Consider the following 19,094-nt stretch of genomic DNA (forward strand, 5'->3'; position numbering starts at 1 on the left):
TTTTTTAAATTGAGTTCATAATAGTTTACATCATTGTGAAATTTCGCTTGTACATTATTTCTTGTCTATCACCATATAAGTGTTCCCCTTCACCCCCTTGCCCACCCTCCAGCCTCCTTCCCCTGGTAACCACTGAACTGTTTTCTTTGTTCATGTGTTTGTTTGTATTCCACATATGAGTGAAATCATATGGTGTTTGTCTTTCTCAGTCTGGCTTCTTTCGCTTAGCATAATTCCCTCCAGGTCCTTCCATGTTGTTGCAAATAGGATGATTTTGTCTTTTTATGGCTGAGTAGTATTCCATTGTACATGTATACCACATCTTCTTTATCCAATCATCGGTAGATGGGCACTTGGATTGTTTCCGTATCTTGACTATTGCGAATAGTGCTGCAATGAACATAGAGGTGCATATGTTACTTTGAATTGTTGATTTCCTGTTGTTTGGGTAGATACTTAGTAGCGGGATAGTTGTGTCATATGGTATTTCTATTTTTAGTTTTTTGAAGAATCTCCATTCTGTTTTCCATAGTGGCTGCACCAGTTTGCATTCCCAGCAGCAGTGTATGAGGGTTCCTTTTCTCCACACCCTCTCCAACATTTGTTATTTTTAGTCTTAGTGATGATAGCCATTTAACAGGCGTAAGGTGGTATCTTCATGTAGTTTTGATTTGCATTTCCCTGATGATTAGTAATGTTGAATATCTTTTCATGTGTTTATTGGCCATCTGTATCTCTTCTTTGGAAAAATGTCTGTTCATATCCTCTGCCCATTTTTTGATCGGGCTATTTGTTTTTATATTGTTCAGTTGTGTGAGTTCCTTTTATATTATGGAGATTAACCCCTTGTCAGATATATGATTTGCAAATATTTTCTCCCAGTTGGTGGGTTGTCTTTTTGTTTTGATCCTAGTTTCTTTTGCCTTGCAGAAGCTCTTTAGTCTGATGAAGTCCCACTTGTTTATTTTTTCTTTTATTTCCCTTGTCTGAGAAGACATCGCATTTGAAAAGATCCTTTTAAATTCAGTGTCAAAGAGTGTGCTACCTATATTATCTTCCAGGAGTTTTATGGTTTCAGGACCTGTCTTCAAGTCTTTGGTCCATTTTGAATTTATTTTATGTATGGCGTGAGATAATGGTCTATTTTCATTCTTTTGCAAGTGGTTGTCCAGATTTCCCAACACCATTTATTGAAGGGACTGTCTTTTCTCCATTGTTTGTTCTTGCCAACTTGGTCAAAGATTAGCTGTCCATAGATGTGTGGTTTTATTTCTGGGCTTTCAGTTCTGTTCCACTGATCTGTGTGCCTGTTTTTGTACCAGTACCATGTCGTTTTGATTACTGTGGCTTTGCAGTATATTTTCAAGTTAGGGATTGTGAGGCCTCCAGCTTTGTTCTTTTTTCTCTGTATTGCTTTAGCAATTCAGGGTCTTTGGTTGCCCCATATGAATTTTAGGATTTTTTGTTCTATTTCCATGAAGAATGTCATTGGGATTCTGATTGGGATTGCATTGAATCTGTGGATTGCTTTGGGTAGTATGGAGATTTTAACTATGTTTATTCTTCCAATCCATGTGCATGGAATCTCTTTCCATGTCTTTATGTCATCATCTATTTCTTTCAATAATTTGTTCTAGTTTGCATTCTGTAAGTCCTTCACCTCCTTGGTTAAATTTATTCCTAGATATTTTATTCTTTTTGTTGTGTTTGTAAATGGAATTGTATTCTTGAGTTTCTCTTTCTGTAAGTTCGTTATTAGAGTATAGAAATGCAAGTGATTTTTTTTTTTTAAAGATTTTATTTTTTACCTTCTCTCCCCAAAGCCCCCCAGTGCATAGTTGTATATTCTTCGCTGTGGGTCCTTCTAGTTGTGGCATGTGGGACGCTGCCTCAGTGTGGTTTAATGAGCAGTGCCATGTCCGCACCCAGGACTCGAACCAACGAAACACTGGGCTGCCTGCAGCGGAGCGCGCGAACCCAACCACTCGGCCACGGGGCCAGCCCGAAAATGCAAGTGATTTTTGTAGGTTGATTTTGTACCCTGGAACTTTACTGTAGTTGTTAATTATTTCTAATAGTTTTCCCATGGGTTCTTTAGGGTTTTCTATATATAAGATCATGTCATCTGAACAGCCAGAGTGTCACTTCTTTACTCCCTGTTTGGATTCCTTTTATTCTCTTCTCTTGCCTAATTGCTCTGGCCAAAATCTCCAGTACTATGTTGAATAAGAGTGGTGATAGAGGGCATCCTTGTCTTGTTCTTGTTCTCATAGGCATGGCATTCAGTTTTTCCCCGTTGAGTATGGTGTTGGCTGTGAGTTTGTCATATATGGCCTTTATTATGTTGAGGTAATTTCCTTCTGTCCCCATTTCGTTAAGAGTTTTTATCATAAATGGCTGTTGGATCTTGTCAAATGCTTTCTCTGTGTCTATTGAGATGATCATGTGGTTTTTATTCCTCATTTTGTTAATGTGGTGTATCACAGTGATTGATTTGCGGATGTTGAACCATCCCTGTGTCCCTGGTATGAATCCTACTTGATCATGATGTATGATCTTTTCGATATATTGCTGTATTCGGATTCTCAATATTTTGCTGAGGATTTTTGCATCATGTTCATCAGCGATATTGGCCTGTAGTTTTCCTTTTTTGGATTGTCCTTGTCAGGCTTTGGTATCAGAGAGTTGGCCTCACAGAATGTGTTAGGAAGTGTTCTGTCTTCCCTAATTTTTGGAACAGCTTGAGAAGGATAGGTATTAAATCTTCTCTGAGTGTTTGGTAGAATTCTCCAGGGAAGCCATCTGGTCCTGGGCTTTTATTTTTTGGGATGCTTTTGATTACTGTTTCAATCTCTTTACTTGTGATTGGTGTATTCAGATTATCTATTTCTTCTTGATTCAGCTTTGGGAAGTTGTAGGAGTCTAAGAATTTATCCATTTCTTCTAGATTGTCCATTTTGTTGGCATATAGGTTTTCATAGTATTCTCTTATGATCGTTTGTATTTCTGTGGTATCTGTTGTTATTTCTCCTCTTTCATTTCTAATTTTATTTATCTGAGCTTTCTCTCTTTTTTTCTTTGTAAATCTAGTTATGGGTTTGTCAGTTTTGTTTATCTTCTCAAAGAACCAGCTCTTTGTTTCACTGATCCTTTCTACTGCCCCTTTTGTTTCAATTGCATTTATTTCTGCTCTGATTTTTATTATTTCTCTTCTTCTGATGACTTTGGGCTTTGTTTGTTCTTTTTCTAATTCAGTTAGGTGTAGTTTGAGATTGCTTATTTGGGATTTTTCTTGTTTGTTAAGGTGAGCCTGTATTGCGATGAATTTCCCTCTTAGTGCCAATTTTGCTGCATCCCTTATGAGTTGGTATGGTATGTTTTCATTTTCATTTGTCTTCAGAGATTTTTTTGTTTTCTCCTTTAGTTTCTTCAATGATCCACTGGTTGTTCAATAGCGTGGTGTTTAGTCTCCACATCTTTGTCCCTTTCTCAGCTTTTTTCTTGTGATTAATTTCTAACTTCATAGCATTGTGATCAGAAAAGATGCTTGTTATCATTTCAGTATTCTTAAATTTTTTGAGGCTTGCCTTGTTTCCCAAGGTATGGTCTATCCTTGAGAACATTCCATGCGCACTTGAGAAGAATGTGTATTCTGCTGTTTTTGGATGGAGTGTTCTGAATGTGTCTGTTAAGTCCAACTGGTCTATCTTTTCATTTAATTCCACTGTTTCCTTGTTGATTTTCTGTGTGGATGATCTATCCACTGATGTGAGTGGAGTGCTGATGTCCCCTACTATTATTGTGTTATTATTAATATCTCCTTTTAGGTTTCTTAATAGTTGCTTTATGTACTTTGGTGCTCCTGTGTGGGGTGCATAGATATTTATAAGTATTATGTCTTCTTGGTAGAGTGTCCCTTTGATCATTATATCCTGCCCCTCTTTGTCTCTCTTTACCTGTCTTATCTTGAAGTCTGCTTTGTCTGATAGGAGTATCGTGACACCTGTTTTCTTTTGTTTGCCATTAGCTTGGCGTGTCATCTTCCATCCCTTCATTCTGAGCCTGTGTTTGTCATTGGAGCTGAGATATGTTTCCTGGAGGCAGCATATTGTTGGGTCTTGTTCTTTAATCCATCTCACCACTCTGTGTCTTTTTGTTGGAGAATTCAATCCATTTACATTTAGGGTGATTATTGATATATGAGGGCTTAATGCTGCCATTTTATCACTCATTTTCTGGTTTTCCTGCATTTCCTTTGTTTCTGGTCCCATGTGTTTCAGTCTACCAACTGGGTTATGTAGTTTTTTATGTTGGGTTTCTTTGCTTTCTCATTATTTATTATTTGTGTCTCCATTCTACTTATTTGTTTAGTGGTTACCCTGAAGTTTATAAAATCTCGTAAATAAGACAGTCCATTTTCTGATGGCCTCTTATTTCCTTAGACTAAACTGATTCAGTCACCTCCCTCTTCCCATCCTATGTTGTTTTTGTCACATCTTATTCCATCTTGTTTTGTGAGTTTGTGGTTAAAATGACAAGATTTTCTTTGTTTTTGGTGTTTTCCTTCCTTTTATCTTTAATGTTATACTTGAGTATTTGCTAACATTTTCTGATGTATGGCTACGATTTTCTGATTTTGTCTACCTATTTATCTCCTTCCTTTGTGCTTTGTAACCCCTTTCTCACTTTTTTTTTTTCCCAGTATGAGGGCGGATTTCTTGTAGGGGGTTCTTGTGGCTACAAACTCCCTTAGCCTTTGTTTATTTGGGAAAGTTTTAATTTCACCATCATATCTGAAAGACATTTCGCTAGATAATGTATTCTTGGCTGAAAGTTTTTGTCCCTCAAAGATTTGAATATGTCATTTGAGTCTCTCCCAGCCTGTAAGGTTTCTTCAGAGAAGTCTGCTGAAAGCCTGACAGGGGTTCCTTTGTGATTTACTTTCTGGTCTGGAGATTTAATATAATCTTTGATATTGCTTGAGGGCATGGCTTTGTTTTTTTGCATTGTGATATTATTTGGTCACAGTTACCACCTATCGCCACTGGGTGGGTGTCAAGAGCTGCATATTCGGAGCCCTCTGCATTCTGCTGCGATCCCAGCCACTGGAGCCAGTGCTGGGCAGGTGGGGGAAGGGGCGCTTTCTCCTAGGTGCCCTCAGGGTTTTCTCGCTCTGCCCTCACTATCTGCTTTCCTGGAGTTTTGGCTTGATGAAGTCACCCCCCCAGTAGCTTTCACCTTGGTAGGGGGGCCTTCCCCTAGGCTGCGAGGGACCTCAGGGATCTTTGATGTTTCTGTGAATATGTGCACCCTCCCTGCTTCCTTCCCTTTTGGATGCTGCATGCAGTCCCAGATCACAGTCTTTTAGGGAGGGAGCGAAGTTTTCTCTTACCCCATTCCACCTCCTTTGAGGGGGGCTCCAGCCTCTCCGCCTTCTGGTGTATGGCTGCGTGGGTCTCTCAGATGTCTTTTGTGTTGTGCTGATGTCCTCTATTGGAATATGAATGTCTTTTTCGTTGTATCATGGACGGGAGAGATCACTGGGAGAGCTCACTCTGCCGTGATGCTGACATCACTCTTGAGAAGTCCCAAGGAAAAACTTTTGATAGTTACTATCTTGTGTGAATGAGAATCTTTGTTCACACAGGAGGTGTTAGAAAGTCTTCCACTTCAATAGTGGTGGACTCTTTGTCAGAAATTTGTACCAACCTTGTAGTTGGGACAACAAAGGGAGCTGGATGAAATACGTATTAGGACAGGCTACCTGCTGAAACAAACAGTCCCAAAATCTCTGGGACTTAACAAATAAACATGTGTTTCTTGCTCATATCACCATCCAGTGCAGGTTGGCCAAGAAACTCTGCTCCATGCGGTCCTTCATGGATCCAGGCTTCATCTCACTTGTGCCTCTACCCTCCTTTAAGTCCTCAAAGCCCTCTCTTTTGAGCCAGCAGATGAGTAAAGGAAGTGAGGGTTCTGTGTGGGAGGTTTTTATGGGCCAGATCAAGAAGTGATGCATATCACTTACTCTTACATTCCACTGGCCTGAACTTAATCATACGGCCACACCTAAATGCAAGAGAGGCTGGGGAATATAGACAAGCTCTGTGCCCAGGAAAATGAGGAAAACAGGGATATTGATGAGCACTAGCAATCTTCTTTTAAAAAGTGAGCTGAGCTTAACTGAGCTTACTTTTGGCAGCCTCACTGAGTTAGTGGGACAGAAGTCAGGAACTAGGGCAGCTAAGGATGTGACCTGGTAAACTGCTCCCCACTTTGGATGGAACCCTGCAGACCTGCACTCTAGGAGTAAGTATGGACCAGAAGTAAACCAGCTGTCTTGTGGACTTCAGTCACACTTGTGTGAGCCGAGTATCTCAGAATACTTCCGGTCTTGAACTTGGACTTTTTTTCTACAAGTATTTTTTTCCAAAGATAAGTCCACTACACAAAGATAGCCAGATATATGAGGAGACAAGACACTATGGATGTGAACAAGCAAATGCAAAAACAATAAAATTAGCGACACCAGATATTGGAATTAATGAGTCCATATTTTAAATAACTAAGCTTACATGTTCAAAGAGATTTTTTTAAAAAAAGCTAGGCTTGGAAATTTAAGTGTAGAAATTCTAGAACTGTAAAGTACAATAACCAAAATTAAGAACTCAATGGATGAGTTGAAGAGCAGATAAAACACAGCTAGGGAGAAATATAGTGGACTAGAATATCAGTCAGTGGAAACCATTCAAAAGGAATCATGAAGGGGCTGGCCCTGTGGCTGGTTGGTTAAGTTCATGTGCTCTGCTTCAGCCAGTTCGGATCCTGGGCGTGGACCTAGCACTGCTCATCAAGCCATGCTGAGGCAGCGTCCCACATGCCACAACTAGAAGGACCCACAACTAAAATATACAACTATGAACTGGGGAGGCTTTGGGGAGAAGAAGGAAAAATAAGTAAATAAATAAAATCTTAAATAAAAAAATGAGTCATGAAGAAGTGAAAAAAGGAAAATACTAAAGAAAGGATAAAAGAAATGGAGAATATGAAGTTTAACTTGGGTTCATTTAGAGTACCAGAAGGAGAAGAGAGAGAGAATGGAGTAGAGGCAATATACACTTACAGACGGACTGGATAGTGTGTGACGTTTATGGAGAAAAGGAACAGTGACAACACACTAATCCTCAAGCTTACGTGGAGAAAAGTTGCTCAAATTAAGACACGATATAAACAGGAACATACCAACCTGGACTGTGACGTGGAGTTTGATGCTACTAGGCCTTTGATCTGGGGAGCTCGTGCGCTTGGCTGTGAGGGCTAACCACGAACTATGTGGGAGTGTTGCCGCTCACCCCATCCCCTCCCTCCCTCTAGTCGCCCGAGTGTGAAGAATCGTTAGCTGAGTGTAACTATAGAACCGAAGTCAGATTTCATCCCAAATATCAAATCCTTTATCCTTTTGTCAAAATTTAAAGGAGAAAATATATGTTCAGCTTATGTTTTATTTTCTTTTTAAACACTCCTGAAAAAAATTCCACTTCTATAGATTAAGAAAACTTACGGGGAAAACATAGAAATGTCCATGACGAAACTGATATTTTGATCTCACACAGGTGAGATGTAGATGATAAGATGCCCATTATAAAAATGACCTCCAAAAAAAGCATTATGGTTTTTGCTGTTTAAAAGTAACAACACAAGTTCACTGTAGAAAAAGAGCAAAAAAGTATAAAAGAAACAAAATTGATCTTGTATGCCACCACCCAAAGATAAACACTGTTAACATTTTGGTCTATATCTTTCTAGACTTTTCCTACATATATATTAGGATATACAACAAAGGCTTGCCTTGGGAATGGGAAATTTGGGCCAAGTAAGAAGAAGTGGGATTTTTTTTGTAGGTACTTCAGTTATTTTGGAAATAAATGTGTATAAAAGAAGGAATAGGCCTGTCCCCCAGGCTATGTTGTATTTTATTCATACATTGACTCACTTATTCATTCAGTAAGTAATAAGCACTTCCTATGTGCCGTGTACTGGGTTAGGGGCTGTTCATTATGTGAGCCTGGGGGTTCCCCCCACATGTGGTGCTAATGGTGTTACCAAAAGACGTGTGGGAGGGAGAGGGCCTGAGGCAGACGGTATTTTTGTTATGTACATATGACTTCATATGGGTCACATGGGGTGGGGAGAATATTTTGATGGACCAGAGACAGCAGGAAGGACCGGAGGGAGCGGCTCTTACCTCCTGTGTGCAAAGGCAGCGGCAGACTGGAGTCCGTTGAGCTGTTCACTTGTTAGGCTGCCTAGCTTCATGAGCTGAGGAAAGGGTTAGTTAATAGTTAAGAAAAGAATAACTACTGTTTATTAAGTGTCTGTCGTATGCCAAATAGCATACTATGCATGTATCATTTCATTTACTTCTCACATGAACTCTGTAAATTAATAACTAGCATTTATTGAGTACGTACTGTGTGACAGCTACTGTTGTAAGAGTTTACATGCAGTCAGTATGTCAACTCCTCGGGACAAACCTGTGAGACAGGTCATGTGAGGACCCCCCTTTTACAGATGAGGAAATGAAGTTCAGAGAGACTTGCTCGAGGTGACTGGACATGACAGACCAACGATTCCAAAGTCTCTACCGTATTTCTGCCCACAACTGTTTAATTTATTTAATTAATGAAAAATAGTGTCTCTGATTAATAAGAAACCCCATCTCTTACCGAATTCACTCCTGGAAGTTTGAATGTCATTTCTTAGATACTTCACATCGAAGCCAGGATAAAACACACTCTTTAAATATCTGCTAAAAAAGCCCTTCATATTTTAAATTAATCTTAATTTTGTTGGAGCTGATTTCTTTTGGGAAAAGACTTCCTTCTTCAATTAATACATTTCATTCTTCTTTCCTATGTTTTTAAAGAAAAAAGTAATATTGCTGTCTCTCCATGGCCTAAATTGGGATTTCTTTGGCAACTGGTAGGCTCTACGTTTTTTAATGACTGTTTTTTTAATTGTGGTAAAATCAGAGATAAGATAAAATTTACCGTTTTAATCATTTTTAAGTGTACAGTTCAGTGGCATTTAGTACATTCACGCCGTTGTGCCACCATCACAATTCTCCATCTCTAGACCATTTTCGTCGTCCCTAACTGAAATTCTGTACCCATTAAACACTAACTCCCATCCCCCAATGACTGCTGTTTTTAAAGGAGATAGATAACTATATTGAGCTTGGTTTTCTTTATTTGAATGAGCACATAATTGTTTTAGGAATATGAAGGAAAGGAATATTTGCCAGTATAATGGTAAATGCAGAACCTACTGACAAAGATATATAATTTGTAAAAATAGCTGAGTGGGCAAAATTCTGATTTTCAGTTGCCCTAGGCACTTGAGGGCACTTCTGATAATGATTTTCCTTGGGCATGTAGTTATACTGATAGAAATCACATCCACGCATAAAGAGTGAGCCTAATTATACATAACTACATACCTAAAATGCAGTTTTACATTTGTTTACATATACTTTCTGATTTACAAAAGATGAGACACTAAATTCTAACTGATCTCAAAAAAGTAGTGTGTGCCACCCTCAGAACATGAGAGTCTTATTGTGTGAATTATCCCTTTTATGTGAAGATGCTGTATCTTGCCTTTCCCTTCCCCCTTTTGGGAATTGTTTTCATGACATGAGGATTCCACAGTCTCATCCAGCCCCTGCTGTGACTCTGAGGGCAGGCAAATGCACAAAGGCTGATTTAGGGTTTGGGATGTAGTCGGTGGTGGAGCAAAACTAACTGGTCCTATTGAGAATGTCACTTCTTTACATCCTCAACTCGTTTGTACTGAGCCCAATCATTTGAGCTCAAAATAATAAAAATAAAAAGCAGCCAAAATGATTTGAATGCGAATATATGCCCCAGGCACTGTGCTAAATGTTTTACCTTTGTTACATCATTTAGTCCTCAAAATCCTCTGAGATAGGATTCAAAGTCCCGTTTTACAGGTGGGAAAACTAAGGAACAGAAAGATGATGTAACTTGCCAAAGGCGCACAGTAACTCAGTAACAGACTGAGGATTGAAACCTGGGCCGTCTGGAGCCCTTGCTCCCAGCTACTCTGTTAACACATGGGCCTGGTCCATAAATTGACAGCAGGGGTCCTTCATAACAGAGTCAAGCTTAAACCAAAAATATATACACACTCGAGCCCCTACATGGGTGAAGCGAGCAGGGGAGTCCCAGCTGAGGTCAGGCATGGGCATGTAGGTAAAGGCTCTCCAGCCAGGGGAGGGAAGTGAGAACGACAAGGGTCAGCTCCTTTTGGCCCCGTTTGTTACCTGGTTGGTGAGAGGAGATGGGAGGAAGGGACATCACTAAGCAAATTTCCAAGGGAGTCAGGTCATTCTTTGTGCTCTCTCTCTAGTTTTGTGCCCCTCTGCCCTAGGTCTTGTGTTTGCTGTATCCTCCTTAGAACTGCTCGCCCTTGAGGGAACCACTTCTCCAGAGCGTCACTCTCTGATTTACTCTTACGTCCCCACGTCTCCATGAGCGGTATTCTTTCCTGAGCGTAACTGATTTCAGCTGGTTGTTAGGATAGCTGGGGGCTTAAATGAATGAACTCTAAGCTGAGAATGGCTCTCCCCTTCCTCATAATTCTCCCAGGAATGTAGCCAGATCTATATTTCTGAAAGAAGTTTTAATGCAAATAACTCCCCAAGTGAGGGAGACATTTCTAGTGGGGAAGATATTGATGGATTCTGCCAGAAATTGAAGATGCTGAGCCAACTGTGTCCTGGGGATGGGTCATGATGATCCAGGAGCTTTCAGAGGGGCCTCAGAGCAGCTCCAGCCCCGGTTAGTCTCTGGCCTCCTCCACATTCAAGAGGGCCAGAAACATGCTCCTGGTTCTTGCCACAGGGCGCAGTCATGCTCATGCAACTTAAAATGAGGAGAGGGAACATTTCCTGAGAATGTTCCTAACCTCAAAGAATGTGTTTGCAGATAACTTTCATAATTTTCATGAGTTAAATTTATGTTTCAGGAATAAGAGCCTTACATCTGTAGGTGGCACCTTTGTGGATAATCTTGTGGACTGTGAGAGTTGTCCCCTCCTCGTATGAAGAGATAGCATGCTGTGCCAGACTATGCCCCCATTCTCCGTCTACTTCTGGTCATTAAAAGCCTCTTGTATTTCCTACAGAGGTTAGCAATGTTTACTACACTGCAAGTGAATAATTGTGCCTCAAATTAAATGAAAAATATTCTCTGATGATTTTCATACTGAAGTATAGTCTTTATTTCAAAATGGTGACATAATATTCAGCATGCCATTATAAGATAGCTCCATTTAACAATAGTGACAGTTTCCAGTTGAGTCATGGGAAGGGTTTGTTAGGATGTGTTTAAAGTTTATAAATAAAGAAATTGAAGACTGCATTTAGGATGGGGTCCTACTAGGTACCAGCTGAGGCGGCTCGAGGTATTCCTTCACTCCCCACCATGCTCTTGTCTTCTTTCTTGCCTACTTGTTACATCACTATTACAGCATAGTATGCACTGTCCTTAGCCTGTTGTGAAAACACTATCCCATTTGGTCAAGTGACCCCAAAACTACCACCTAGATTACACCATGACAAGAAAAAGGTGTTTTCAAGTTAAACTAATCCAATGGCAAGCAGAATTGGTTTATTTCAATTTTCTATTCTTTATTTCATTTTAATTACAGCCACTTGGAGCCAGTGACTATTTGGAGCTATCAAAGAATTTTGACACGGTATTTTTACGAAACATTCCACAATTTACGCTGGCAAAGAGGACTCAAGCTCGAAGATTCATAACACTCATTGATAACTTTTATGATTTCAAGGTGAGGATGTAGTACATCTTGTCAAGACTCAGCATTCTGGACTGTGGAGCCAGGTTGCCTGGGCTGGAATCCTGGTCCACCACTTACTTCACTTCCTGTGCCTCAGTTTCCTCATCTGCAAATCAGGAATGATAACAGTATTTACTTCAGAGAGTTGTTGTGAGGACAAAATAAGCTGATCCATGTAAAGCATTTAAAATGCTTGGCACAAGCTGAATGCTGGATAAACACTATTAGCGGCAGTATAGTAACCCTCCCATCAGAAGACACTCTGCTGTGTTAATGATTCTGTCATCCAGCTAGACATGTCATGTGCCCTGTCCATGCTGGTGTACAACAGAATGCCTTCCCTGGATTGAGTGCTCAATAAATATTTGTTGCCTGAATAAATCATCGGACTGATAAAATAATGAATAAACAAATGGGTGAATGACTAAAGGACCCTCCTCAGTATTGGAGCTTTCTCTCCCTATGACCCAGAGACCCCAGTAACTGGCATGGTACAATTTTGTTGTTTGTTTTTTAATCTGTGTGTTTTAAGCGTGAGTTGCAGAGCGACGATCCATTCCTCAGAGGCAGGATAGCTGAGTGGTTAAGGGGTGGGCTGTGGGGCCAGCTGTCTACCTTGAAGCCTGGCTTCACCTCCTCAGCTTCAATTGCCTTCTGTAGAGAAAGGGGATCATGATGGTACTTATCTCATACGGGTGTTGTGAGGACTAAATGAGCATGTGAAACACTTAGAACACTGTGTGGCATATAGCATATAGGGAGGTTTCAGGGAGGGCGAGCCACTGCACTATTAATAGGATATATCTGTAAATATACATTTTCAGTAAAAGTGTAAGTACAACTTCCAATTAGAGTTAATTTAAAAATTGTTTTACTGTTAGAGACAATTTCCCTCCCTATTCCTTATACAGAAATGGATAGAGCAGTGATTCTAAAATTGAAGGGACTTTGAGGGGAGGAGGAAAGTACCAGAATCTGCTGGGAGGGAGAGGTGAGATTTCAATGCTTCATTTATTCATTCATTCATTCATTCCCTCAACAACCTTTATCATGCCCAGCACAGTGCTAAGCACTAGAAATTCAATGACAAGCAAAGCTGGATGTGGCACTTGCCTTCATGGAGCTTATAGTCTTGTGAAGGAATATTAATCAGATGTCCACACAGTTAAACGTAAAGTTGCCACTGTGGGATGATCTCTTGGAAAGAGAGAAAGGAGTTTGCTGGGAGAGTAAACTGATCTTTGTGTGTGTGGGGGCGGGGAGCATGTGGAAGTCCTGCTCAGGACCACCTGCATCAGAATCATCTGGGCTATTTAAGATCTGGATTCCAGAGCCCACCCCACCCCCAGCCCAGCAAATGAGGCCTAATCCTCGGGGATGGGGTCTGGAACCTGCATGTTCACAAGCTCCTCAAGTGCTTTTCATAGACGCTGAGAAGTGAGGGCTGAACTCCATGTGCAGGGTGGAAAGGGTTGCTGGGGTGAGGACTTTGCAGCAAAGGCCCTGTGATGGACCGGAGCATGAAGGGCAGGCAGCGTGGCTCTGGGGCAGCACTGACGGGAGCCTTCCTTAGTGAGTGACATCAAAGTCTGCTGCAGACTCCCATAGGTCTGACGTGGGTGTGAGCAGGGAGTTAGGAGAGGAAGGAAGCTGAGAACAGCAGAGCACACCAACTCCTATCACTTGTCTCCTCTGGGTCACTGATCCGGAGACTCTGTTCTGAAATAATCATATGGGGTCCAGAATAAAGGGAGTGAGCGTGAAGGTGGCACTCTGTTCAGAGGGCTAGTGCTTCAGGAAGAAAGTGGGACAGGGGCATTACTAGGTTGTTCTTAGAGTGGAGGATTGATTGACTCTTATTTTTTTATATTTCAGCTAGGAAGACCTTACAGAAAGCTTGTGGTCCCAATCCCTCAGTCCAACCCCCTAATCCTACCTCACCCCCAGTCCCACCCCCTAATCCTACCTCACCCCCACCGTTTCACTTCTTAAATAAAGGAAAAATGATTTGTGTGGCAATATGATGGAATACCAGCACCACTCTCCTAACATTTGCTTCTCCTAACATTTAACTAAATCACACATTTGAAGTTTATATTCTTTTTAAAGAATAGTTGAAATTATCTTATTTCATAAATTGAGAGCATTAAACAGACATTATTATAGAATGTATTCATGGAAATTTGTGAAATAAGGGTATTCCCATCAAAATAATGAAAAAAGTGTCATTTGTGATTAAAAGAATTTATAAGAAGAGGTAGAGGGCCATTTAGATACAGAAAAACTAGCCCCAAATGTCTATACATTACAGTATTGGCATGCTTATTTAAGTAATGATTTTAAAAAGATAGCTGTGAATCTTGAAAACAAATTCAGGGTGCTTTAAATGTCAAGAAGAGTATATTTTGTATTTAAACTAGTGGACATAAAGTTTATAAAAATACAAAAGCTGTTTCCAGTATATGATCACATATGCACACTCATCCAAACACTTACGTAATCAAGAAATATTAATGTAAAGCTTAGTCTTTTTGAAGGCTGTGTTGGCAGGATGATGGTATAAATGTAGGTTCTAGAAACTCAGAGTGTCATAGAGTAGCACTGCACAAACTCAGCAGTCACCTATGCAGTAAAGTGGTGACCTCTTCACAGTGCATCTGGGGAACATCTTTGATGCACAGAGACGGGCTCCAAACAGCCAGGTGTAAATGTCAACCTCGGGGTGTAATGGAAAGACATGGGACTTAGAACCAGAAGATCTGGGCTGGCATCACAAGCTGAGACCTCTCCAAGCCTGAAGTTGCTAATAAAACCTTTCACAGGATGTTGTAAGCTGTGCGGAAATATTTCGAAAAGTACTATGCAGTTTAAAAGTACGACTTTAAAGAGACACAAACTATTAGAAAAAAAAGTGAACATTTTAAAAGCCAAAATCTGAGCTCCCTGTTATGACGAACAGAGTTATATTTTATGAGAGATTTGTTCTTACCTTAGACTTGTGAAATGTAAGAAGTAATACCATTTACTCATTTTCCTCTGTTTCAGGTGCGCATAATTTGCTCTGCGTCGACTCCTATATCAAGCTTATTTCTGCATCAACATCATGACAGTGAGTTGGAGCACAGCAGAATACTGATGGATGATTTGGGGCTGAGCCAGGTAGGCGATATTAACATAATCTCTTTTTATTATAAAGCAGCTTAATTGTTGTTGGTTTGATACAAGGCTACATTTTGAAGAAGGAATGCAGTATATATTTAACCATTGATTTGCTGCGTTCTTCTAAAACTGTATAGCAGACTTATTCTCAATGTCACTAATTAAAGAGAATTACAGCCTTAGAGTGGAAGGAATCTTCATGATCATTTTTGCATATGACAAAAACAAAGTCCAGAGAGGTGGACTAGTGGGCTCGTGGTCACACCACTGACTAATGGCAGGCCAGAGCTGGATACCAGGGCACCTGTGTCTGGTTCTGGGCTCATTCTGCTACACCGTGCTGCCTTTCCTGGATATTCTTCTTCCTGTCTGCTGGGTTTGCAGAGTGCACAATATAGTATCCAAGCATGCGGGCTGGCTGTGCCAGGACCAAGGAGTGCCTGGCAAGGCCCTTGGCTTAAAAAGAAATGCATGATTCATCTCCCAAACGCCATTCCGTGAATATTTATGGAGCACCTGTGGGTGCCAGGCTCCAGGGACACTCTTAGGGAACCAACCAATGCTGGGCCCGTTCTCCTGGAGCTTGGGGTCTGGTGATTCACCCCAGGCCAAGCAGGAGTGACTTTACATTTCCTTCCTCTGTCAGGACGTTACAGGTAGATTTCTCAAATGTAGACAATGGAAATACTAGTTAAAATTTTGAAACTATCTATAAAAACTCACCCTCAGAATGAGGGGACCCCCATTCTTTCAATGGGGTGTAATGCCATTTGGAATGAGGAAACAGTTTCTTATTGACCTGAGTAGAAATTATGCATTCTCAGGAGTTTGGGAAAATGAGGCCAATAACCCTTTAAAAAGTGAACTTTCAAAATATGATTACTTAAACCTACATGTAGAAATAAGTAGCTGCTTATAAACCCAGTGGTGGGACCTTTTGAAATGGTGGTTTCTCAAAGAGCAATACTTTCATTCAAGTAATGCCTCTGACAGCTTGAGAGGATCCCCTTGAGGCGCTACGTCACCGCGGTTTCTAAAGTCCTTTAAATCATTCGCTCTTAAATGTGTCTCCCTAGGATGGGCTCAGATACAGGGTAGAGTGAGCTCAGCCCTCGGGGCTCATAATATATAAAGAAATCAGGGCATGCCACCACAGGGTCGTACGGGGTTACTGTGGGTCAGTGGGCAACACAAACTTAGGAGTCCAGAACTTTCCTCTTGAAAAAGGATAATAGCAGACCTCTAAGGAAAGAGACAAAAATTCAATGCCCACTTACTGGCCACAAGCCCACGTTAGTATCATCAATTCTAGGCTGTTTCCTGACCTCACAGAGGGCTCCCCCCTTACCTCTAGATGGGCAGATCGAGTGTCCGAGCAGCTCAAGACCAGAAGCAGCACTGGCCTTCCCAAAGTCAGCTCCCAGGCACAGTCTCCAGGCCACACCGAAGACCTCTCAGCCACCCATGTGGAGAAGGCCCTTCAGAGTTTATGCCCAGGGCCTCCCCTCGGGAAGGTGGCGCTGTCTGTGAAGCTTCAGAGGAGGGCGCCAGCCTCTTCCTAACTTGGCAGAACTACTGTTTTTCTGTTACTTGTTTCTGGCATGCATTTTTGGAGAAAGAATCCCTTTTCTGTCTGGAATGTCTTTCCTTTAGATTTTGCAGAGAACTTTCATCTGAGGAAAAATTGTCATATTTGGGTTTTGGGGTGTTGTTTCAGCTTTAATTTTTCTTTTAAGGTTTTCCCTATTGTTTTCTCCCTGGGAATTTGTTCTGTTTATTGATTGTTGGTTTAAAATACTTGATTCTCTAGTCAAATTTAAGAGATTGTATATGAAGAAAATTGTAGAACATTTTATTATCTAAACAGATTTACCTAACAAGTTTTTTAAAACCTGTGCTTAGTTCTGTAAGTTTTTATTTTTGGTGGTTTTAATTGGTGCTGGTTGCTGTTTTGTTTTGCTTTGTTTTTTGGTAACCAGGAGTCCGCGGAAGGACTCTCCATGTTCACCGGAGAAGAGGAAATCTTTGCATTTCAGCGCACAATTTCCCGACTCACAGAAATGCAGACGGAACAGTACTGGAACGAAGGGGACAGAAGCAAGAAGTAACCGTCACTTTCGCCCGAGGAAAACTCTGGACAAGCGATTACTGCGGGAGAACTCTTTATTATGAGACTTGAAGGAATCATTTTCTCATCATTAATTATGCACTTTGTCCTCTGGACCATTTTTATTTAAAATTGCTGTCAAAGATCTAGTGGATTAGTAAGTTAAAGCCCTTTTTATAGGTCTAATTTTTGCCATTTATTTGGCCTATTTCTGTACCACAAAATTAAAATCTGCGCCTCTGAAGATTAACGTAGGACCAGACATTTTGGCTTCATGTCAAGCCATCTGAATGAACCTTGAATACACACACACACACACACACACACACACACACACACACACGGTAAATGCAGGGTGTCTGGATGTCTCTGAGCTTTGGTTACCTGGTAGCCAAACGATAGAAACACATCTTTTATGAGGGGTTGGGTGAACCCTCATTTCAATTCAAAGCAAAGAAAGCTTTCTGATCTTATTATAAACAAAAGAGAATAACATTTTAGAATATGGGCTCGTAACATGGATTTTGGGGGGCTACAAATTATACTAAATCTCCCCGACCTTCAGCTTTCCTCATAACAGAGAGTGTTTTTTACCCTGACATCAAGCTTGGCAGGCAGGACCTGATCTCCAGCGGCCACAGAGTTGCCTGAAAAACTCGAAGATTATGACACCATAGAAAAAGGAGCAAGGGTGTTAAATGCCAACCGACAGGCAGATCCCCCAACCCTGACAGCCAATAGGAGGACGGATCCAGGAATGGGGAGCAGTGGGAGTGTCAGGAGGAGCAGAGTCCTGGACACAGCATGCAGCAGAGCGCACTCCTGCTCGTTGGAGGCCAGCAGGACCCCAGTGGCCCGCAGGCTCCTTCCCACCACTCATACGTGTTTGCTGTGGCTTCACACTGCCTCTCTCCATCTTTGCTGCTGCGTCTGTGGTGAGACGGACCTCACAGTAAACAGGAAAGTACCCTTGATGAACCTGCTTACGTAAAATCCGACCTGGCCTCGCTGAGGGCATTCCGTGATTCATCCAAGTACAGCCTGACTTTGCTAACTGTTGTCACACAAGGGGTCTGGGTTGAGGCTGTTACGAGAGTCCAAATCCCTCTTCAAGGAAAAAAGAGAAAAGAAAAAAATGTGAAATCCACAAAGTCGTGTAAAAATCAGATATTTTTGGGGGTAAGCACAGGTGAGTCAGTTCAAATAAATGATGATGATTGTCAACATACGTAAGCACTTTGAACCTATTTAATTTATCAGGTTATAGTGTATCCACATTAGTCTATGTTGGACATTAACCTAAGTCCAGCAGATGGATGGATCGGGTACCTAAGTACAGAGAAAAGTTTAAGTGAAGGCTTCTGAAAATTAAATGTGATTTAAAAATATTTTTATTGAAGTGAAACAGTGAGTTCAAAAAGAGATTAATAGGGAGAAAGGATAGAAAATAACCACTGTGTGCCAAATTTATTGCTAGACATTTATATGATCCCAGCTAAAAAATTAATCTTAGAGTTAATGTAGTCATCCCTGTTTATAGATAAGGAAACCAAGGAAAAATTAAGTAGCTTGACCTGAGATTCTCAGTTAACTACAAAATTCATGCACTAGGTTTTGTACCACACCACTTCTTTAAACAAAGAGATCATTTTTAATATTGATTTTTTTTAAACCCAGTGAAGATAAATTTACAAGAAAACCATTGCTTTGACCTCAATAAATATAAAATGTTTAACTTTATTTTTTTAATAATAGCTTTTTGCTTTTCACATTTTTTTTGGCAATTATGCTGCATTTAATATAAAGATAATGTGAAGGGATGGACAGACAGACAGATGGGCAGCCCACCTGAGAGACAGAGGAACTGTCCCTGCGTGTGTGGGTGTGTGTGAAGTAGGCCCCCGCTCAAGTTCTGTTGTAAAAGTTTGTTTGAAGTGAGGTATTT

The 19,094-nt window shown here is 40.8% G+C and overlaps 1 protein-coding gene across 2 annotated transcripts in view; it reads left to right on the forward strand.

Annotated features, from left to right (window-relative positions):
• AFG1L (AFG1 like ATPase) overlaps positions 1-18,889 on the forward strand; it is a 196,224-nt gene extending 177,335 nt beyond the window's left edge. The window contains exons 11-13 of one of the 2 annotated variants that reach the window (XM_008520642.2): positions 11,734-11,874; positions 14,929-15,042; positions 17,022-18,889. In XM_008520642.2, the coding sequence (XP_008518864.1) occupies positions 11,734-11,874; positions 14,929-15,042; positions 17,022-17,150 (384 nt within the window). In that variant the 3' untranslated portion in view covers positions 17,151-18,889. The remainder of the gene's footprint in view (positions 1-11,733; positions 11,875-14,928; positions 15,043-17,021) is intronic. The other variant, XM_070559193.1, reaches the window with a different exon arrangement.
• The last annotated feature ends 205 nt before the right edge of the window (positions 18,890-19,094 follow it).

Source organism: Equus przewalskii, chromosome 9 (genome assembly GCF_037783145.1).
Source record: "Equus przewalskii isolate Varuska chromosome 9, EquPr2, whole genome shotgun sequence".
In the NCBI taxonomy this organism is placed as follows: domain Eukaryota; kingdom Metazoa; phylum Chordata; class Mammalia; order Perissodactyla; family Equidae; genus Equus; species Equus przewalskii.